General features: G+C 47.8%; 1 protein-coding gene across 1 annotated transcript in view; it reads left to right on the top strand.

Moving 5' to 3' along the window:
• LOC311234685 (protein FAM177A1-like) overlaps positions 1–19,978 on the top strand; it is a gene marked incomplete at its 3' end in the record, with an annotated part of 43,617 nt that extends 23,639 nt beyond the window's left edge. Inside the window, exons 5-7 of the mRNA XM_084321929.1 lie at positions 14,966–15,024; positions 15,879–15,920; positions 19,757–19,978. Coding sequence (XP_084178055.1) covers positions 14,966–15,024; positions 15,879–15,920; positions 19,757–19,978 — 323 coding nt within the window. The remainder of the gene's footprint in view (positions 1–14,965; positions 15,025–15,878; positions 15,921–19,756) is intronic.
• Between the last annotated feature and the right edge of the window lie 3,792 nt (positions 19,979–23,770).

The following is a 23,770-nucleotide window of genomic DNA, read 5'->3' as shown; positions in this document are numbered from 1 at the left end:
CAAGAGGGCCATGATGCAACAGGAGGTTGACTATTTGTTAAAACATGGTTTAGCCAAGCCAAGTTGCAGTCCCTGGAGTTCACCTTGCTTGTTAGCTCCCAAATCGGATGGAACTCCTAGATTTTGTACTGATTTCCGAAAGGTAAATGCTGTCACCGTGCCTGATTCCTTCCCACTGCCCCGCATGGAAGATTGTATTGACAACCTTGGATCTGCCACCTATGTTAGCAAACTAGATTTGTTAAAGGGTTACTGGCAGGTCCCTTTGACCCCCCGTGCCTCGGAAATCTCTGCGTTTGTTACTCCTGACAATTTTTTGCAATATACTGTAATGCCTTTTGGAATGCGTAATGCCCCGGCCACTTTCCAGCGACTGGTGACCCTAGTCCTGGCTGGTGTTCCAAATTGTAATGCCTATCTCGATGACCTGGTTGTCTATTCGACCAACTGGCGTGACCACATGACAACCTTGCAAACTGTCTTTGACCGCTTAGCTGGAGCCTCCCTGACCCTTAACCTTGCCAAGTGTGAGTTCGGCAAGGCTACGGTTACCTATCTTGGTAAGCAGGTAGGACAAGGCCAAGTGCGTCCAGTGGATGCAAAAATATCTGCAATCACAACTTTTCCAGTGCCTACTACTAGGCGGGAATTGCGTAGATTCCTTGGGATGGCTGGGTATTACCGTGGTTTTTGCCGGAACCTTTCTTCTGTCGTCACTTCTCTCACTAGCCTGTGTAGCACGTCCAAACCATTCATTTGGACAGCTGATTGTCAAAATGCATTTGATAGTGTTAAAGCTCTCTTATGCAGTTCCCCTGTTCTCTCTGCTCCAGATTTCTCCCTGCCGTTCCAGCTGGAGGTGGATGCCAGCGGGGTGGGAGCTGGAGGAGTGTTATTACAGGAAGATCACGATGGTGTCAGTCACCCGGTTTGTTATTTCTCCCGGAAATTTAACAAACATCAACTAAACTATTCCACTATTGAAAAGGAGACTTTGGCTATGTTGTATGCGTTGCAACATTTTGAGGTGTATGTCGGTTCGAGCGTATTACCAGTGGTAGTATACACCGACCACAACCCATTGGTTTTTCTGTCGCGGATGTACAACCACAATCAGCGCCTCATGCGTTGGGCGCTCATAGTGCAAAATTATAACCTCAGCATAAAGCATAAGAAGGGGTCTGATAATGTGTTGGCGCATGCTCTGTCTCGTAGTTGAAATCTCTGTTGCTGTCGACTTGTTCTATTTTGCTGTCGACTCGTTCTACTGTATATTGCTGTCGACTTGATCTATTTTTTCTGTCTACTCGGTCTATGTTGCTGTGGACTCGTTTTATGTTGCTGCTAGTTTTTTCATAGCTCTTTGTTTTGGAGTGCATGTTATCTCTGGGATGTTATCTCGTTGTTAAAAAAGAAAAAAAAAACATGTTTAGTTGGTAGTTTATGTAGGCATGTTTTTTGTCTTATGTATGGGGGTGTTACATCCCAATGTATATATTCCCCAGTGTGTGTCTCCATGTGTGTGTGTTCTCCATTTTGTTTCCTCCCTCCAGCCATTGTTCCCTTCCCCATTGGTCCCTGCCAGGCCAATCCTTCCATTATTGCAACACAGCAGTGATTGGTGGTTGGCTTTCCAGACTCTAACACTCAATCCACACCCCCCAATCATGGATCACCCCACACCTGTTAAAACATGGCTTTCTCCCTTCAGTCTTTCTCTCTCTCTGGCATGAGGCTAGGCCTAGTGTTATTTTGTGGCATTGTACTTTGATAATATCCCTTTTTGTTTATAGGCCTTTGTAATAGTGAAAGTGCCTTTGTGATTGTATGGCCGCAGAGAGAGCATTGTTACCTATAGATTGTTTTGTTATGTTTCCATTTTGTTGTATGTATCATTAATGTGTTTTTCTCCTCCTTTCTCAGGAAGCACAGATGGGGTGAGCTGCCATTTCCTTTGGATATTGTTTTCTCCTGTTTTGGTTAGGTAAGAGTAGTTTAGGTAATGTAATTTCTTTTACCATAGATTAGATTGGGTTTATTTGGAGTATAGTGGTGTTTGTTTGTTGTTTTGGCCTGGGCTCACCCCTGAGCTACATGTGCTTCCTTTGCATCTTTCAATAAATATCATTGTTGTTTACAAACGTGGTCCATCTTTTCTGTCAACCAACTGTTATGTTACAGCCCTTTACCCTTAGACTCACAGGGGTCGTAACAGTGGGCCACTGAGCACGGTCCAAATCTGCTGTTCTGGTACCCTGAGGGACTTGTGCTTTTTTCAGGGGGAAAAATGCCAGGTCGGTCCGGGTGTCACAGGGTTAGGCGTTATGGAGACCCTTTGTTGGGTACATGTTGTACTCTGCACTGTCGTAATGGCTTACGGCCGTGCCAACCTGTACACGCCCGATCTCGTCAGATCTCGGCCGCTACGCAGGTTCGGTCCTGGTTAGTACTTGGTTGGGAGGCCGCCTGGGAATACCAAGTGCGGTGGGCTTAGGGCTGGTTCTCTTTTCTTCGCTCCTCTCTCACGCATGGCGAAGAGAGGGCTGTTGGGCTGGTCTTCTGGACCTCCTCTGGTAACCCTGTGTACTTCCCGAGCCGCCGGGCCCGGTCCGAAGTAATGTTCGTCGACCCGTAGGCCTGGAATAACCCTTTTTTGAAAACTGAAACACTTGTACTGCGGTATAGCCAGTGTGTACCCGCAGGTGTGTTTTGTTTTAAATCTTTTTATTTTTCATGAGGTTTCACATTCAATCGACAGATCTACAGAATGTTCAGTGTCACTCTCATGAACAATTTTTAACAATTTTCCTTGTGCTCCCCACTCAATCCATTCTCCCATCTCTCACTCACACTCACACACACTGGGACATACACACACGTACACGTGCACACACGCGCATACAGGCATACACACACACACATACACTTGCCCACATACACACAAATAAACAATAAAAATAATAATAATAAAAATAAATTAAAATAAAATAAAATAAAGGGACAGTAGGTAAATCATAAGTAAATAAGTAATAAGGAATAAAAGTGCAAATGTCTGTATTGTAAACAGTGACATTTTATCACACCCAGTTGCTCACACCCGCTTATCGATGGCTACTCCGACAGAGAAGGGTCCGGGCCGCTGCGTGTTCAGCTCCCTTTCCCAGACCCGACCCCGTGGGGGCAGGGTTTGACAGCCATGCGCAGGCAACCAGGCACTTATACGCAGACAAAGAGCCTCAACAGATCAGCTAATCTAATCTGCTAAAACTCCACGTCTGTTATATTAGATATGACACATTTATAGGACTACATTATGAGTTTCCAGTTGAGTATAGAGTGGATTCCAAAGTTCTTGAAATAAGTGACCCTGGTTGTGCTTTTCAAGCGTTATCTTTTCTAAGGGAAGAAACTGAGATATTTGTTCTATGAACATATTGAATGTTGGTGCGATTTCATTTTTCCATAGAAGAAGTATACATTTCTGTTATGGTTTGTAACCGACCCCAATCGCACAACACAAGACAGGTATGAGAGTAAGCCAAAACAGGGCATTTATTCAATACAAACAAAACGCGGCACTGTCCCTTTAAGGGAGAACACAAAAACACTGGAACAAAGAAATAGGGAAAAATGTGGCACTGTGCCTTTAAGAGGCGAGCAGGCTAAGGGGAAAGGCTAAGGGGAAAGGCTAAGGGACAGGGCCAGGGCAAAAGGTCAGGGCAGGAACAGGGGCAATGGAGAGGGGGAACAGGGACAGAGGACCGGGGAGGCAGGCTGGGGACAGGGACAGAGAAACAGGGTTAAGGCCTTGGACAGGGCGAGGGCCAGAGCTGCTTACAGGGATGGCAGGGTTCCGACGGCGGAGGCCTGGCAAGGAGATCCTCTTTGGAAGCGATGCGCGCCGGCTTGGGCGTCTGGAGTAGGAGCGCGCCGGCTTGGGCGTCTGGAGTTGGAGCACGCCGGCTTGAAGAGAAGCATCCTCCCGTGGTATAGGAAGCGATGCGCGCCGGCTTGGGCGTCTGGAGTAGGAGCGCGCCGGCTTGGAGAGACGCATCCTCCCGTGGTATAGGAAGCGATGCGCGCCGGCTTGAGGTCTGGAGTGGGAGCGCGCCGGCTTGGGCGTCTGGAGTAGGAGCGCGCCGGCTTGAAGAGACGCATCCTCCCATGGTATAGGAAGCGATGCACGCCGGCTTGGCCGTCTGGAGTAGGAGCGCGCTGGTTTGGAGAGACGCATCCTCCCGTGGTATAGGAAGCGATGCGCGCCGGCTTGGGCGTCTGGAGTAGGAGCGCGCCGGCTTGAAGAGACGCATCCTCCCGTGGTATAGGAAGCGATGCGCGCCGGCTTGGCCGTCTGGAGTAGGAGCGCGCCGGCTTGGAGAGACGCATCCTCCCGTGGTATAGGAAGCGATGCGCGCCGGCTTGGGCGTCTGGAGTAGGAGCGCGCCGGCTTGAAGAGACCTTTAATTTTACATCTTGGGCAATTTGGTGAGTTTTCTTTCGAGATTTTGTGCATTTTTACAGGAGTAAGGTAGAATTTATGAATAAATTTGAAATTACTTTCTTTGATCTTATTGCTTGTAAAGGGAAAGAAAGTTCGATCACAGATATCTTGCCAATTGTTTTCTTCAAATTTCGTTGCCAGGTCCGTCTCCCAGCATCTTAATAGAGCTGGGAAGACTGTTTGGCATTCATTAGTTAGAATTTCATATAGTTCACTGATTTTACCTTTAATTGTGGATGAGGTAGTTAGTTTTTCTTCCAATTCTGTCATTTCAAAGCTTAACTTGTTTTCTTTAGTAAGTGAACTTAAAGTGCTTTGAATTTGCATATATTTTAAGAAGTGTGAGGTTTTGTCCGCTGCCCACCCACTCGCTCCGTTCCTTTAAGGTATTTTGTTAATTAATTGCATTCCGCGCCTCACGCTTCTTTCCTGTAAGATGCCGTTTGATTGGTGCTCTCCCAACCACACGCTTCTGGAGCAATGATCAATTTCATCCCGCAGCTGTCACAGCTTGTCCTTAAGCGCCCCGTGGCTTTAAATACCCTGATCTCCCTAATATCGATGTTGGATCGTTTTGAATATTCCCTGCATCTGCCTTTCTTTCCCGTTCGCTGTCTGTTGCTCTCCAGGACTCTCGTGAAGTATCCCTTGGAGAACCTGATTCCCCGTACGAAGCTACGCCTCGTTTATCTGCCCGCTTTACGCGTTGCGCTTTGGTGAGTTTTTGAAACAGTCTTTTTGGATCACCAGTTTTTTGTGTGTTTGTGAAACACCGAAGAGATCCCGTTTTTGTTATACTGTTCTCACCTATTTTTTGTTGTTGGATTTACTCTTTGGATTACCGTATTGTTTTTTCTCTGGACTCTGCTAACTGTGTGTATCACACCGAAGATCAAGTCACTTGGATATTAATTTGGATCAGTCACCTCTCTGTTATCTGTTGTGCGCTGAGCTAACTGGGATTCTCTCTCTCCCTCCGTGTTCCATCTGGAGTGTATGCTGGGGGGATCTGCAGAGCGGCTCAGACGTCACAAGCAAATTCCTCACCAACACCGTCTGGGAGAATCTGCAGAGCCGCAAGACATTCTTCACATGCCAGATTCCCCGTTTGTTCTGTTTTCCACCTAATTCAATCTTGTGACTCTGAGAATAAACACGCCCTTGTTTTTGGCTAACTCTGAAAACAACTCTCTCTGTGCCGTTGCGTTTGGGGTCGGTTACAAACCATAACATTACGATCCAACCATGATGACCCCAGCCGACACAGAGAGAGTCAGCACAGCATTGGCAGTCCAGATAGAGTTAACCAAGGAACACAGCCAACAGCTAGACAGGGCTGCGGCTGCTGTACAGGAACTCCGAGAGCAGGTCCTGCCTATTCAGGGGTCCCTGAGCGCTCTGGCTAGCCAGCAGTCAAGTATTCTCCTCCACTTACTCACGCTGAGTGACACCGTTAACACCTTGCTTGTAACCCCACTTCCTTCAGGAGCCATGGCCGGAGCATCACCCGCAGCCCTGGCAGGCCCCGCGCCTCCCGATCCCGCACCTCGGGAGCCCCGTCTCTCCGAACCACGGCTGTTCGACGGTAACCTCGAGGATTGTGCCACATTCATCATGCAATGTGAGTTGGTTTTTCGTCATCAACCCAGTCGTTTCACTTCAAGGGAAGCCCAAGTGGCCTACATGACTAACTTGCTCTCAGGCCGGGCAGCCCAGTGGGTCACTGCCTCCTGGGCAATGGAGGCAGACTTCTGTTTCTCCTACCCAGACTTCGTGGCTGAGCTCCGCAGGGTTTTCCACCATCCAGCCCGTGGTCTGGACCCTGGAGCCCGGTTGGGTACGTGGGTACGTGCTGGAGTTCAGACTGGCGGCTACGGAGAGCGGTTGGAACGACCAAGCACTTCGTTTTACCTTCATGAGGGGGCTCAACGACGCAGTCAGGGACCAGCTCGCGACCCGTGAGGAACCTGAATCCCTCGAGGACCTGTTCAGCCTCGCCATTCGCATCGACGGACGCCTCCAGGAGAGAAGACGTGAGAGAACCCGACAGGGACCTCCAGAGGTACTCCAGACCCCCCGTACTCGTGACGGTACTGCTGGTCGCCCTGCTCCCAACACGACTGGTGGTTTTTTTCCCTCCCGTTCGGTACCAGAGGAGGAACCCATGCAGCTGGGACGTTCTCATCTGAGCCAAGCTGAACGGGAGGCGAGGTTCAGGTCCGGCCTTTGCCTCTACTGCGGTCGGGAGGGACACCGTATCGCCAACTGCCCCACCCGGCCAAAAGACCAGGCTCGCCGGGACCCCGGGAGATCCTGGTGAGCCGCTTTTCTCGTTCCCAGAGCCGTGCACCACCTGGCCATCTGATGAGCGTCACCCTGGCCTGAGCGGACCAACGGGCCACGGTGGAGGCACTCATTGACTCAGGGGCAGACGAGAGTTTCCTAGACTTCGAGTTTGCTACCCGGGCCAACATTCCACTTGAGGACCTAGTGAGGCCATTGGAGGTATTCGCATTGGACCAACACCGCCTGGCTGACATCACTCAACGCACCTGCCCTGTCCTGCTGACCATTGCTGGTAACCACGTTGAGAGACTCCAGTTCCTTATCACCAGATCCCCTCTTGTCCCAGTAGTCCTGGGCCGGCCCTGGCTCGCGCTGCACGAGCCCCACATCGCCTGGTCCTCCGGTACCATCAAGGGCTGGAGCTCCTCCTGTCATGCCCAGTGTCTTCAGGCGGCGTCCTGTCCCCCGCCCCGGAGATCCGTTGGTGAGCCGCCTCCGGACCTTTCGACCATACCCCCCGAGTACCACGACCTCATGGAGGTTTTCAGTAAGTCCAGGGCTCAGGCCCTTCCGCCCCACCGGCCTTACGACTGTGCCATTGACCTCCGCTCAGGGGCTCCCCTTCCCGGCAGCCGCTTCTACAGTCTGACCGTCCCGGAGAAGGCGGCGATGGATCAATACATCTCTGAGTCCTTGGAAGCAGGACTCATTCGGCCTTCCTCCTCTCCTGTGGCGGCCGGTTTATTCTTTGTTGGGAAGAAGGACGGGGTCCTTCGACCCTGCATCGACTATCGCCAGCTCAACGAGATCACCATTAAGAACAAGTATCCTCTACCTCTCATGAACTCCACTTTCGAGCCTCTCACCCAGGCTACCGTCTTTACCAAGCTGGACCTCCGGAGTGCCTACCATCTAGTCCGTATCCGTGAGGGCGATGAATGGAAGACCGCCTTCAAGACTCCCAGGGGCCACTATGAGTACCTGGTGATGCCGTTCGGCCTCACCAACGCTCCGGCGGTATTCCAGGCGCTCATGAACGACGTCCTTCGTGACATGCTGGAGGAGTTTGTGGTAGTGTACCTAGACGACATCCTCATCTTCTCCAAGACCCTCGAGGAACACATCCAGCATGTCCGCCGTGTGCTGGAGCGCCTCCTCCACAATCGGCTCTTCGTCAAGGCGGAGAAGTGCCGATTCCACTCCGACTCCGTCGATTACCTGGGCTTCATCGTGGAGAAGGGCTTGACCCGAGCTGATCCTCGCAAGATCCAGGCCGTGGAGGAATGGCCTGAACCCACCTCTCGGAAGGAGTTACAGAGCTTCCTCGGGTTCGCCAACTTCTACCGAAGGTTCATCCGGAACTACAGTCAAGTGGCGGAACCGCTTACCAGACTGACCTCTCCCGCCCTGCCGTTCGACTGGTCCCCAGCGGCGTGTGCTGCGTTCCGCTCCCTCAAGAAGAGGTTCACTTCCGCCCCGATCTTGCTCCATCCAGACCCCAAGAGACAGTTCATCGTTGAGGTGGACGCCTCGGATACTGGACTGGGAGCTATCTTATCCCAGCGGTCAGCAACGGACCAGAAGGTACATCCGTGCGCCTTCTACTCGCGTCGGTTCCTCCCTGCCGAGAGGAACTATGACATCGGCAATCGGGAGCTGCTGGCGGTTGTGGCTGCCTTGGAGGAGTGGCGTCATTGGCTAGAGGGGGCCGAGGAGCCGTTTACCATTTGGACGGACCACAAGAACCTGACGTACATCCGTGCTTCCAAGCGCCTCAACGGCCGGCAGGCAAGATGGGCCAGCTTCCTCAGTCGGTTCGACTTCTCGCTGACGTTTCGCCCTGGTTCCCGCAACACGAAGGCCGACTCCCTGTCCCGGTTACACTCCAAGGGGGCTCCAACCACTGAGGACCCGACTCCCATCCTCCCGGAGGCCAGGGTGGTAGGAGTCGTCACCTTGGGCATCGAGGGGGTGGTAAGGCGTGCCCTACGCTTCCATCGCGCTCCAGGCAATGTACCGGTTCATCGTCTCTTCGTCCCCGACTCAGTCCGGTCCCGGGTCCTCCAGTGGGGCCATACCAGCCGGTTCGCCTGCCACCCGGGCGTTCATCGCACGTTCTCCTTCCTGGCTCGTCGATTCTGGTGGCCCACCATGAGGAACGACGTCAAGGAGTTCGTACTGGCCTGCACGGTCTGCGCCCGCAGCAAGGCCTCCCACCAGGCACCATCCAGGCTATTACAGCCGCTTCCCATTCCGAGCCGTCCTTGGTCACATGTGGCGCTGGACTTCGTCACAGGTCTTCCCTTCTCCCAGGGGAACACGTGCCTTCTGACCGTGGTGGATCGGTTCAGCAAGGGGGTTCACCTCGTGGCCCTTCCCAAACTTCCCTCGGCGGCCGAGACGGCGGACCTCCTGAAACACCACGTGTTTCGCCTCCATGGTTTTCCCCAGGACGTCGTCTCGGACCGGGGGCCCCAGTTCACTTCCCAGGTATGGCGGGCTTTTTGCAAGGGATTGGGGGCAACGGTCAGTCTTTCCTCTGGTTATCATCCCCAGACTAACGGACAAACGGAGAGGATAAACCAGAGCGTGGAGTCTGCTCTTCGGTGTGTGGCTGCCGAGAGACCAGCTTCTTGGAGCCGTTTCCTTCCCTGGGTCGAGTACTCCATCAACTCCATGGTCAGTTCCGCCACCGGCCTCTCACCCTTTGAGGTATCCCTGGGCTACCAACCCCCTCTTTTCCCTGCACAGGAGACGGAGGTGGCAGTTCCCTCCGTGCAGGACCACCTCGACCGGTGCCGTCGGGTCTGGGAGATCGCCAGGACCGCGCTGCTCCGGTCATCAGAGCGCGCCTGTCGTGGGGCTGACCGGCGCCGGGTTCCTGCGCCGACGTACCACCCTGGGCAGAGGGTGTGGCTTTCCGCGAGGGACCTCCCACTTCGGTCCTCGGCCAAGAAACTTAACCCCCGGTTCGTCGGACCTTTCGAGGTTCTGAAGGTTCTCAGTCCGGCGGCGGTGCGTCTTAAGCTTCCTGCGTCAATGCACATTCACCCCGTTTTCCATGTGTCCCGGGTTAAGCCTGTCTCTCTCAGTCCCCTGATGCCTCCTGCTCCGGATCCACCTCCTCCCAAGATGGTGGACGTTCACCCCCAGTGGCAGGTCCGCCGGTTGATGGGCGTTCGACGGCGGGGTCGGGGGTTCCAGTACCTGGTGGACTGGGAGGGTTACGGCCTCCCGCCAGCTCATCGTGGATCCCGGCCTGATCACCGACTTCCATCGTGCCCATCCGGGCGAGCCGGGTCGGCCTGGTCGCCGGGTGGCTCCCGTGGAGGGGGGGGTACTGTGAGGTTTTGTCCGCTGCCCACCCACTCACTCCGTTCCTTTAAGGTATTTTGTTAATTAATTGCATTCCGCGCCTCACGCTTCTTTCCTGTAAGATGCCGTTTGATTGGTGCTCTCCCAACCACACGCTTCTGGAGCAATGATCAATTTCATCCCGCAGCTGTCACAGCTTGTCATTAAGCGCCCCGTGGCTTTAAATACCCTGATCTCCCTAATATCAATGTTGGATCGTTTTGAATATTCCCTGCATCTACCTTTCTTTCCCGTTCGCTGTCTGTTGCTCTCCAGGACTCTCGTGAAGTATCCCTTGGAGAACCTGATTCCCCGTACGAAGCTACGCCTCGTTTATCTGCCCGCTTTACGCGTTGCGCTTTGGTGAGTTTTTGAAACAGTCTTTTTGGATCACCAGTTTTTTGTGTGTTTGTGAAACACCGAAGAGATCCCGTTTTTGTTATACTGTTCTCACCTATTTTTTGTTGTTGGATTTACTCTTTGGATTACCGTATTGTTTTTTCTCTGGACTCTGCTAACTGTGTGTATCACACCGAAGATCAAGTCACTTGGATATTAATTTGGATCAGTCACCTCTCTGTTATCTGTTGTGCGCTGAGCTAACTGGGATTCTCTCTCTCCCTCCGTGTTCCATCTGGTGTGTATGCTGGGGGGATCTGCAGAGCGGCTCAGACGTCACAAGCAAATTCCTCACCAACACCGTCTGGGAGAATCTGCAGAGCCGCAAGACATTCTTCACATGCCAGATTCCCCGTTTGTTCTGTTTTCCACCTAATTCAATCTTGTGACTCTGAGAATAAACACGCCCTTGTTTTTGGCTAACTCTGAAAACAACTCTCTCTGTGCCGTTGCGTTTGGGGTCGGTTACAAACCATAACAAGAAGTCTGAGTTAGGAATGTTGTATTCTTCTCTTAGCTCCTGAAATGCTTTTAATTTCCAGTTTTTATGAAAAAGGTCTTTAAGTTGAGTTACCCCCAAGTGTCTCCACTTGTTTATATCAGTTGAATGAAAATATTTTTTTAGGTCAGGGTTTTGATGAATAGGTGAATAAACAGAGATGCATTTAGTTATGCCAAACTTTTTCGAGCAATCTATCCAAGCAGATAGGGTATTCACAACCGTGAAATATTGCTTTATATTTTCTATTTTGTCAAAATTCTTTATAAAAAAAAGAGAGTTTAGAGGTAAAGGATCAACCTGTCCCGCTTCTATCTGTATCCAGTGCGAGTCTGGTCCTCCCAATGACCATGATACTATAGTTCGAAGTTGGGCTGACCAGTAGTAGTGTTGGAGATTGGGAAGACCTAGACCACCCATGGACTCAGGTTTCATAAGAGTCAGTAATTTAATCCTTGGTTTTTTATTGGACCAAATACATTTTGAGATACGTTTATTCAATATGTTAAAATATGTTATAGATAGGTAGCAGGGTACATTTTGAAAGAGAAAGTTCAATCTCGGAAGGATATTCATCCTGATGACGCAGGTGTGTTTTGGAGTTTTTTCTTGAGGGGTTATAGGAACAACCACCGCATAGGGTAACGACAGGGTGGTTGGTTCCCTGGTGTGTTGGAGCAGAGTCAACTCCCGGGTTACCCGGTTGAGTGTGCCCCTGCACGTTCATGACATCTGCCAATCATGTCAGCCTTCTCTGCCTCATACCCTCTGGGGGGGGGTTTTAAAGGAGGCTTTGTCATGGTGATCAACAACGCCAGCATACGCCCCTTCCGCCGGGGCGGCTGTTTTCAGCTGACTCCTTTGGCGCCTGTCTCGTCCGCAGTGCTCCAGGCTCAGGTTACAGCCTGTTGCCTGGTTTCCCCGGTGCGCTGCCTGCTTCCGTTGGTTAACCTTTTTTGTGTGCTTACGGCCATGCTGACTGCCTGTTCTGCAGGGTCAGTGTGCCAGGCGGTGTGCTACTGGGGGGAAAGGGCCCGCTCTTGAGAGGGGCCTTATCCGAATACGCTGGCGATGTGGGGGGCGGTGTCACTAAGTGACCGCCTGGTGGGGTCTTGATGCCTGGCGTCATTGACCTTTCCGGGCCCCCGTTTTCCAAGGGCTCCAGTCCCTTCAGTGGGTCTGGGTCTTCCTTCGCGCTCCGCTGCTACGGCCTTGCCACGGGGGTTGAGTTGCTCTTGACCCCGTGATTTTGGGGGCAGTAACAAGGTTTCCTCGTTCGTTCCCGGGTGGCATGCGGGTTGTGCGTGTGTGTAGTCGTGGGGTCAGGCCATGGTCTGCTCACCCTGTGCGTTGAGTTGCTTGAGTGCCTCTTCGCGCGGTCGGGTCCGTCGCCCTCCCGGGAACCTCCAATAGGGGGGGTGCCCTCCATTAGGGGGGGTCGGGGGGGCTCGGTCCTCCCCGATCTGATGGTTGTGGGGGGCCTCAGCGGGGTACATTTGTCGGGCGATGGCTCTCGCCCGGCCTCCCTTGTGCAGTGAGTGACGCAGAGCGGAGCCATACGCTACAGAACGATAGGTTATAACTATAACCAAGTTCTGTTAGTAATGGTGACGCTCGATCTTGATCTCACCTTGTGGTGAAAGCTTGGGAAGGAGGCGAGTGGGTGGCCACACACCTGCTTATGAAGGTAAGCTGATAGGGGTGTGGTCAGACGGATGTTGGGATGTAAAGGTACATTGTGGAACTCACAGAACTTGGTTATAGCCATAACCAGTGATGCCACAGATTACTTGTAAAAGTAATCCGATTACTGATTACTGATTACTCCTTTAAAAAGTAATCCAAGTTACTTTACTGATTACTTGATTATCAGAGTAACTTAGTTACTTTGAAAGTAACTAGGTTACGAAGTCGTCGTCGTTCCCCCAACAGTTTTTTTTAAACGCTTTATTGAAAGTGCATAAATTGTTTTTAACTTGTTTCTCTGCACATAACGTAAATTGTTAAACTAGTGCTTCAGCTTCTGTACCATCAAGTATGGTAAAGCAACAGTCTATGATGCTCACAGCATTAGAGCAGCCAGCCAGTGGTTGTACAAAACCAGTGTATCTATTCACATCTAACAAATGCAGGCTGAACTATTCAATTATATCAACTGTAACTATTAAATTGTTTTTATAAATGTCTCTCTATAAACATACAATCAGTCTCTCTTTAACATGTTAATTAACTGTAAATCTGGCAAATAAGAGCTTTTGCTCTGCCACCATCAAATATACATTAATCAATAGGGAAAGAAACAATCTCTCTCTTTTGCTGTTTGGCTGGCCTCCGAGTCCTCCTGTACCTAGTCGAAGCGTCGGCTAGTGTTGTGATTCCAGATGCTTTCAATGCAATTGGATGTGCTGTTTTTAGCAGTAGACAGTATTTTGTTTCCTCCGCATATGCATAGACAAGCGTTTTGGGGTGGAAGTCTGAACAGAAACCGCAAAAGTCTTGGGGTGGAATTCTCAGACGAACATAACAACGGAGCCCTGCTGTCACACGATTGGCGCATATGTCACATGACTTGCTGTGAAGACCCGCCCTACTCTGCCTCTGATTCGCAGACTGTGGATGGGGAATGTGATTGGGCCAAAGCAGAGTCACTCACAGACAGAGAGTCCAGTCACGCCGCGGGACACATTCTTGTGTAACCCTTTCACTGCCACACCACGTCACTCCATAATAATAATAAGAAAAACAGCTCAAAATGTATTTTTGACTGTCGAAAACGAAATAAAATACTGCATTCCGCCTGCATTATGAATTTATGATGAGATAGTAACGAAATAGTAACTCACAGCCACTTGGACAAGTAACTGCAATCAGATTACTGGCTTTTAAAGATTAACGCGTTAGATTACTATTTTCGGGGAAAAGTAATCAGATTACAATAACGCGTTACTTAGTAACGCGTTACCGGCATCACTGGCCATAACCCAACGTTAACCCTTTCACTACCACACTACAGACAGTTAACCCTTTCACTACCACACTACAGAAGGTTAACCCTTTCACTACCACACTACAGACGGTTAACCCTTTCACTACCACACTACAGACAGTTAACCCTTTCACTACCACACTACAGAAGGTTAACCATTTCACTACCACACTACAGACGGTTAACCCTTTCACTACCACACTACAGACAGTTAACCCTTTCACTACCACATTACAGAAGGTTAACCCTTTCACTACCACACTACAGACGGTTAACCCTTTCACTACCACACTACAGAAGGTTAACTTTTCACTACCACACTACAGAAGGTTAACCCTTTCACTACCACACTACAGACGGTTAACCCTTTCACTACCATACTACAGACAGTTAACCCTTTCACTACCACACTACAGACGGTTAACCCTTTCACTACCACACTACAGAAGGTTAACCTTTCACTACCACACTACAGAAGGTTAACCCTTTCACTACCACACTACAGAAGGTTAACCTTTCACTACCACACTACAGACGGTTAACACTTTCACTACCACACTACAGAAGGTTAACCCTTTCACTACCACACTACAGCAGGTTAACCCTTTCACTACCACACTACAGAAGGTTAACCCTTGCACTACCACACTACAGAAGGTTAACCTTTCACTACCACACTACAGAAGGTTAACCTTGCACTACCACACTACAGAAGGTTAACCCTTTCACTACCACACTACAGACGGTTAACACTTTCACTACCACACTACAGACGGTTGGTAGTGAAAGGGTTAACCCTTTGTCGGGTGGCAGTGATACCTTCTGTATCGTCGCAGTGAAAGGGTTAACCATGTGGTAGTGAAAGGGTTAATCATTTATCATATCATGTCTTAGGTGCCCCTTGTTGAGCGTGTGTGTGTGTGTCCTTCCCTCCCTCCAGTGTGCGACTACCTGGGAGAGAAGATGGCGTCTCTGTTTGGCATCACCACTCCTGTTATGGTTTGTAACCGACCTCAAACGCAACGGCACAGACAGGAAGTTCAGAGTTAGCCAAATGCTAGGGCGTATTTATTTACAGAGTCAAAAGATGGAATAGGTACAGTAATCAAACAAACGGGGAGACTGCCTCCGGAAGAGTCATCAGCCGCTCTGCAGAATCCTCCTGGCGACAGTGGTGGGAATTTGGCATATGTTGTAGTGGCTCTGCAGATACTCCCAGCTCTTCCTCGAGGTGGGAAACGGAGAAAGAGATAGGTATCAGTGTTTTCCCCAACACACAATTAGCAGAGTCAGTGCAAACAAAAGATGTCTTCAGTGCTTCTTCTATAACACACAATCCGGCTGAGTCCAGTGCAAACAAAATTATATCTTCAGTGCTTCTTCAATAACACACAATCAGAACTTATCCAGAGCAAACAAAAGGATATCTTCTGTGTTTCTTCAATAACACACAATCCGAATTATCCAGAGGGGTTTGATTCCACTCACCCAAGTGCAACGCGTAACGGGTAACAAGGCGCAGCTCCAAACAGTTCTCCACAGAAAGGTCCTGGAGAGAATATAGACCAGGAAACAGCAACGGGAAAAAAGCAGGCAAAGCAGTTGTATTCCAGAACGACCCGACAACGATAGCAAGAAGGTCTGTGTATATAAAGCCTTCAGGGGCGCTAATTACAAACTGTGACAGCTGCGTGATGAGATCGATACTTGCTCCAAAAGCGTGTGGCGGGGAATGCACCAATCAACACGGCACCTTAAAGGAACGGAGCGCGTGGCGGGGAATGCATCAATCAACATAGTACCTTAAAGGAACGGAGCGTGTGGCGGGGAACGGACCAAACCTCACAACAAAGTACCAGTACGCCATCGACGAGTACTACCGCATGAAGAGAGAGGTGGGACAAACACATAATCACCATTATTTTGATTGATATTGAAATCACGATTATTAACACTTAACTTGGTTCATTAACACCCACTCACCATGGGTTAAATTCATAATTTACCATCCCTCGCCAGCTCTATTTGTCTATGGAGAAGTTCCCCTTCTTTGCAGGGCTATAACTTTTTAAATTCTATTGCTAAATTGCCATTATTATGGCCCATTCAATGTCCTATATGTATTGTTCAGGGTGTAGCAACGTTAAACTTTTTCATTCACATATTCATACTAAAATACGGTCTAAAGTATAAGTATGTTTTTATCGTTTTCTGCAGCTTTCTTCAGAACGTGATTTATAGCCCTAAATGCATTATATTGATGATCAAATACAGTTTGGTAGGAATCTGTGCGAGATAAAAAATGTCAACTGGACGTGGTTCTAGAAGTTTCTACGCATCATCTGATGATGACCGGATGGGCGGGGGATCGTTTATAATTCCGTGGGCAGCGTTAGATAATTCATCCAGAGTGGGTCATATGTTCATCAGATCAGTTAGTATAGAAGACGTTAGAAAATAACGCTGAATCTTACCGTGGCTTCCTCGCGCCGCTGGCAGATGAGCGTGGAACAGAATTTTTTCTATTATGGGATGGAGAAATGCCCGATCCATTTCCAGGTTGTATAATAGTATATATACGTCCAAATCATGTTGTTTTTTCGAGTTATTTGCACCGATCGATGTTCACTGTGTCAATACGGAGTCTCTCTAACGATAGCGAGTACCCGGACCACATATGGATGAGCACTACCGGTTCAAAGGTTAATATCCGGTTGGCGATCTGCCGATCGGCCACCAGATGGCGCTCTTGAACCGCTAGAGAGTTGAGAGGAGATCAGCAGTGTGTCTCAGGGCTCCGGAAAGGAAATATGATTTCGATGACAGATTTTTTAAATATTGACATCAAAGACGAGTTACGGCGTCTTCGGCAGAATGAGCATGGCTCGGAATGACGTGAAAACTCGTCCGCGGCGATCATAGTGTTAAACATGATCACCCGGTGACTTGAGAACATCACAGGGCTTGATGGGGCGTTGATGGGTTCTGGTTCTGCTTATTGAATCTCTGTTCCAATTCTAATATTTCTGGTAAAAATGTAATGTCAAGAACCAAAACTATCAGGGTGCGGCTGGGCAGCACAGCACCGCAGAGACTCTGGGTTTGAATCCAGCTGTCAGCGGTACCTCCGGCTCGGTCAGTCGTCCCTACTGACACAATTGGCAGTGTTAGCGGGTGGGAATGTGGTCGTGGTCGTTGTAAACTGCGACTCCTACAGGTCGGTCGGGGCGCCTGTTCAGCAGGGAGGAGGGAGGAGAGAGGGAGGAGAGAGAGAGGCAGGAGAGAGAGGGAAGAGAGAGAGAGGGAAGAGAGAGAGAGAGAGAGGGAAGAGAGAGAGAGAGAGAGGGAAGAGAGAGAGAGAGAGGGAAGAGAGAGAGAGAGAGAGAGAGAGAGGGAAGAGAGAGGGAAGAGAGAGAGAGAGAGAGAGAGAGAGAGAGAGAGAGAGAGAGAGAGAGAGAGTTCAAAAGATCTCACACAAACATTGTCTACCCATTCTGCAATCTGTTAATACAATGTTCTATCAATCAATCAATAATCATCTTCCCTTTATTCACTTGCTTAAGATTTTTCAGGTCTGGTACATTTTAGCATGGTGTTATTCAGTCAAAAAAATTATAATAATTGAATTGATATTCTCCTTTGGTTCATTACAATTTATTCAAGCCTAGTAACAGACACAGTATTTCTGACACTGGGAACACATTCCCTGAGATCCATAGATGTCCCTAGAATCAGATACCAAGAACATGCAAATGGACCATTTAAAAAGAAAAAAAATTGTTAAATGTTTATTCTACATTCTTTTTTTAGTTAATTTTCATAACGCGATAATTTGCTGTGTAATTAATTAATCTAATGCGATAAACTGACAGCCCTAATATATATATATACATATATATAAAAGGTTACTCTTGATCAAACAAATTGGAATGTCCCTATTGGGATTAATATAATAACTCTGAGTCTGTGTGTCTAACTGAGTCTGTGTGTCTAACTGAGTGTGTGTCTAACTGAGTCTGTGTGTCTAACTGGGTGTGTGTGTCTAACTCTGAGTCTGTGTGTCTAACTGAGTCTGTGTGTCTAACTGAGTCTGTGTGTCTAACTGAGTCTGTGTGCTGAGTATGTGTGTCTAACTGAGTCTGTGTGTCTAACTCTGAGTCTGTGTGTCTAACTGAGTCTGTGTGTCTAACTCTGAGTCTGTGTGTCTAACTGAGTCTGTGTCTAACTCTGAGTCTGTGTGTCTAACTGAGTCTGTGTGTCTAACTGAGTCTGTGTGCTGAGTCTGTGTGTCTAACTCTGAGTCTGTGTGTCTAACTCTGAGTCTGTGTGTCTAACTCTGAGTCTGTGTGTCTAACTGAGTATGTGTGTCTAACTCTGAGTCTGTGTGTCTAACTGAGTCTGTGTGTCTAACTCTGAGTCTGTGTCTAACTGAGTCTGTGTGTCTAACTCTGAGTCTGTGTGTCTAACTCTGAGTCTGTGTGTCTAACTGAGTCTGTGTGTCTAACTCTGAGTCTGTGTGTCTAACTGAGTCTGTGTGTCTAACTGAGTCTGTGTGTCTAACTCTGAGTCTGTGTGTCTAACTGAGTCTGTGTGTCTAACTGAGTCTGTGTGTCTAACTCTGAGTCTGTGTGTCTAACTGAGTCTGTGTGTCTAACTCTGAGTCTGTGTGTCTAACTGAGTCTGTGTGTCTAACTCTGAGTCTGTGTGTCTAACTGAGTCTGTGTGTCTAACTGAGTCTGTGTGTCTAACTGAGTCTGTGTGTCTAACTGAGTCTGTGTGTCTAACTGAGTCTGTGTGTCTAACTGAGTCTGTGTGTCTAACTGAGTCTGTGTGTCTAACTCTGAGTCTGTGTGTCTAACTGAGTCTGTGTGTCTAACTCTGAGTCTGTGTCTAACTCTGAGTCTGTGTGTCTAACTCTGAGTCTGTGTGTCTAACTGAGTCTGTGTGTCTAACTCTGAGTCTGTGTGTCTAACTCTGAGTCTGTGTGTCTAACTGAGTCTGTGTGTCTAACTCTGAGTCTGTGTCTAACTGAGTCTGTGTGTCTAACTGAGTCTGTGTGTCTAACTGAGTCTGTGTGCTGAGTCTGTGTGTCTAACTCTGAGTCTGTGTGTCTAACTCTGAGTCTGTGTGTCTAACTGAGTCTGTGTGTCTAACTGAGTCTGTGTGTCTAACTGAGTCTGTGTGTCTAACTCTGAGTCTGTGTGTCTAACTGAGTCTGTGTGTCTAACTCTGAGTCTGTGTGTCTAACTGAGTCTGTGTGTCTAACTGAGTCTGTGTGTCTAACTGAGTCTGTGTGTCTAACTGAGTCTGTGTGTCTAACTCTGAGTCTGTGTGTCTAACTGAGTCTGTGTGTCTAACTCTGAGTCTGTGTGTCTAACTGAGTCTGTGTGTCTAACTCTGAGTCTGTGTGTCTAACTCTGAGTCTGTGTGTCTAACTGAGTCTGTGTGTCTAACTCTGAGTCTGTGTCTAACTGAGTCTGTTTGTCTAACTCTGAGTCTGTGTGTCTAACTCTGAGTCTGTGTGTCTAACTCTGAGTCTGTGTGTCTAACTCTGAGTATGTGTGTCTAACTCTGAGTCTGTGTGTCTAACTGAGTCTGTGTGTCTAACTCTGAGTCTGTGTGTCTAACTGAGTCTGTGTGTCTAACTCTGAGTCTGTGTGTCTAACTGACCCCTGTGTGACCCCTGACCCCTGTGTGACCCCTGACCCCTGTGTGACCCCTGACCCCGCAGGAGGAGGAGGAGGAAGAGGAGAACCGGCTCTCTGAGGAGGCCGACCGGCGCTGCGAGGAGCGGGGTGACCCGGAGCCTTCTCCCGCCACGGAGCAGCCCGAGGGCTCCGGAGCCTCCTTCATCAATGTGACCTTTGAACTCGACCCCGAACCCCCTCTCGCTGCCCCTGACGACGACAGCGTCCCAGCCCCCCCCCTCCCCTCCCCTCCTCCTGAAAGCTAAAACATGGGACCAACAAAACGCTTCTATTACACCGACTTGGACTCTTCTTTTTTTTTGTTTGTCACAATGCAAATCTGGTTCTGTGGTCAAAATCTGTCCCGATGCTTGAAACTAACGTGACGGGAAAATGCTGATTTATTCTGTTTATACACTCTAAACCATTTTGCACACATTCATTCATTGAATCCTAGCGTTGTGCTAATTGCAGCACCATGAAAGGACTGTTACCTGATCATTCCACTGAGCTGTAATTAACACAACGCAAGGATTCAGTGTCCCAGATGACAGCGCTGGTTGTCGTATTCAAACTGTCAAAACTAAATGAATGTGTGCAAAACGTCGGATGTCTATGAGATTACGTGCAAAATAAATGAACATTGTCTTTTTTTTTTTGGTGAAGTGCCTCTTTAAATTTCATATTTGCATTTCAACACCGTGACGGCAGTCTGTTGTCGTGACAACACACAGTGTGTGACATATACAACCATTTCCACAGCGTATCATTTCAGTTTGTCAGCTTGACATGACGTTAGCTCAGCATTGTACACATGGCCAGCTAGCCAAGATGTCGGACACTTTCCGACAATTGGCTAATGTTAGCTTCTCTGTCTGTGTTTCTAAATACAGAGGGAACTGACTCTTCGTACGACGACAGATTGACGTTATCGTTTTTGAAAAGCAACTTTCTATATTGTTAGTTCAACCCGGATGTCGGGCCGGAACAAGATTACCGCCACACTGCCTCCGAGTTGGAGAGAGCATCCAGCATTCCACTTCCTGTACCTTTTTCTTTTGTAACCGTGTAGTATATTAATGATGTCGCTATTTTTCTATGATCTTGCTTTTATTTGGTAATAGATGTTTGCCGTTGGTTTAACCCTTTCACTGCCACATGACAGAAGGTTAACCCTTTACTATCACACAACCGACGGTGAAATGGTTAACCTTCTGTGTATTGTCGCAGTGAAAGGGTTAACCGTTTGGTAGTGCGGCAGTGAAAGGGTTAAAGGTGAAAACATGGCTGTTTTTAAGTTACTGGATATTGCCATATATGAAAGTACTTTTCTATGTACTGTAGCGGTTGTTAGTGGATCAGAGTCATATAAACTAGTTTCACTTGGCGATTAAAATGAGGACTTTTAACCGAGGTCAATTTAACTTAACTTTTTTTTCTACCAGTGAAAAAGCATTTACTCTCAATTAGTACTTGCATGGGAATGAGAGCCTTGGTTGATAAAGGTTTGATCTTTGCAGAAAATTCACTTCCTTAAATGACTGGGCCCTCATTTATCAATGTTGCGTACGCACAGATATGTGCGTAACCCGTGCGTACGATCATTTCTATTGTGTGTGACTTATCAATTTGAACGTGTGCTTGACTTTGTGTGTATATTTACGCACAGCTCAGGCCGCACGTACCTGGCGCCCGGTGGTAGAATATGGAGACTGCAGACGGACGTCATATGCTCTCATCAGTTTCATGCATTAGTTTCAACGCGGAAATAAGCTTTCGTTCATTAGTTTGACTGACGTGTTCTGTATGACCCCCGTAATTCATTATAGTTCATTGTAAAATAGCAACAGTAGTGTAATTATGGTCAAAACCCTATAAATAGCATTTGGAATAATAGGTCTTTCCTTCTGAATGAATGCAGCATGGTTTATATATAGCGTTATCGGAATATATGGGGTGTACTGACTGCGCTCCGCGTAACTCAACTTGTTATTATTTTGCGCATATATTGCAGAAATACGGGAACGTTTTGATTATATTTAAAAGGCTTTGCCATTGTTAAACGAAACAAGTGGAATTTCGAAGCTGTAAGCAGAATACAAGTCATATGAACACCCACCATATAGTGTTCTTCCCCCTTCCTACTGTATAAGAAAGAATAAAAAACGCATTGCAACGAGAACAGAGGTTTGTTGAGTGTATGTCTATTACAAAACCCTTGCAATAAATGTGTCTTAAATGAATGAAAAACATACATGCTCTGGACACAGAGCATATATCGTGTGGGTGATATGACTTGTATTCTGCTTACAGAATTTCACTTATTTAGTTTTACAATGTCAAAGCCTTTTAAATATAAATCAAAACATTCCCGTATTTCTGCAATCTATGCGCAAAATAATAACGAGTTGAGTTCTAACAAAGAACGTATTACATGCTGGGTAGGCTGATAGAGTAAACTGTAAATGAAATAGCCTATAATATTATAAAGGATATAGGCTATAATAGCAGGGGTTCCCAACCTTTATTCGCCAGAGCCCCACGATTCCTGGGAGACATATAGGAAATTAGGAATATGATATGATATAAGGTATACTGGTCGTCAGCGAGGATAGCCATTAAATGCCATTTGAGAATATAGGCTATTAATGCAAAGCGACGGCCTATAGCCTATACATATTATTTAATGTTTTCATAAGCGTAAAGATACAACAGCTAGATTAATGATCAAGTTAGTTTACTGTGCAGGGTTTGCAGTGCTGTGCCATGTGTTATTATATATGCGCAAGTTACTGTTGCATAATGTAGGCTATGGGCTGGCTGCTATTATATGTAATTCATATAGGCTACCTAATACCGACAACAAAATAGATTGTATCATATGCCTCTACAAATCATATTATACCTGGTAGCCAATCAAACTAAACGAATAAAGGCATTCATATTCCAGCATGGTTATAATAATGACACACCAACGCCAAACAGTGGTTAACGAACAGTCTTTATTAGTATTTTGAGCTGTCCAGGCAGAATTGCAGCAATGGTCTTAGGGAGCCGTTGATATCTGACATCACCATGTACAAGTCCGCCTTTTATTTATCCCATAACACGGGTTGTGTCTTCTTGGTTCGGTAGCGCCTCCGTGAACAATCTCGCTCGTGGAGTTTCTCAGAGTTCGCTCGGGTCAGTCCATTATTTCACATCCCATGGGGGTGTTTCATGACCATATATGGATAATCATGCACGAGCATTGACGGTAAGAACAAAATGGTATTTATCAACAGGGAGGAGCGTAGGACCCGTGTATGCACGGTTGATAAATCCGGATATTTCTGTGCGTACACACATTCTAAATTCTGTGCTTAACACATTCCCTGCCACGCTTCTATCCATCAATGTATGATCACTGCCACCAGTCTAAGCCTATGGAGATGTTTACCTTTGCAGGGCTATACATTTTTTAATTGTATTGCTAAATTGACATTACTATGGCCCATTCAACATCGATTATCTATTGTTCAGGATGTAGGAACGTTATACTTTTTCATTCATATATTCATACGAAAATACTGTCTAGAATATAAATGTTTTTATCGTTTTCTGCAGTAATTCCTAGAACGTGCGTTATAGGCATAAACGCATATATAGATGATCAACTGCTGTTTGTTGGCGATACACGCTATATAACATTTTTCAACTACATGATCCTAAACGTTATCATGCGCGGATGAACGGGGGGGGGGGGTCGTTTATAATTCCGTGATCGGCAGTAAATGCTTTATGTAGTATGGGTGATATATTGATCAGAGCGGTTTGCAATAATAATAAACAAACAGGCTGAAAGTAATGTCAGCGTCCTCTTACCGTTCGCCGATGAGACTAGGAAAAAGATCCCATTAATATGACGGCGATCTCCTAAATCCATTTCCGGTTTGTATAATCATAATAAACGCCCAAATCATATAGATTATTGCGTTATGGCAGCGATCGCTACACACGGACGTGTGTCTACAGTCCCGCAACAATATGTGAGTGCCGGACGCATTTGCCAGATGCAC

Source organism: Notolepis coatsorum, assembly GCF_963971535.1.
Source record: "Notolepis coatsorum genome assembly, chromosome: 9".
NCBI lineage: Eukaryota > Metazoa > Chordata > Actinopteri > Aulopiformes > Paralepididae > Notolepis > Notolepis coatsorum.
The sequence above is the reverse complement of the archived record's forward strand: the minus strand, read 5'-3'. Positions and strand labels throughout refer to the sequence as shown.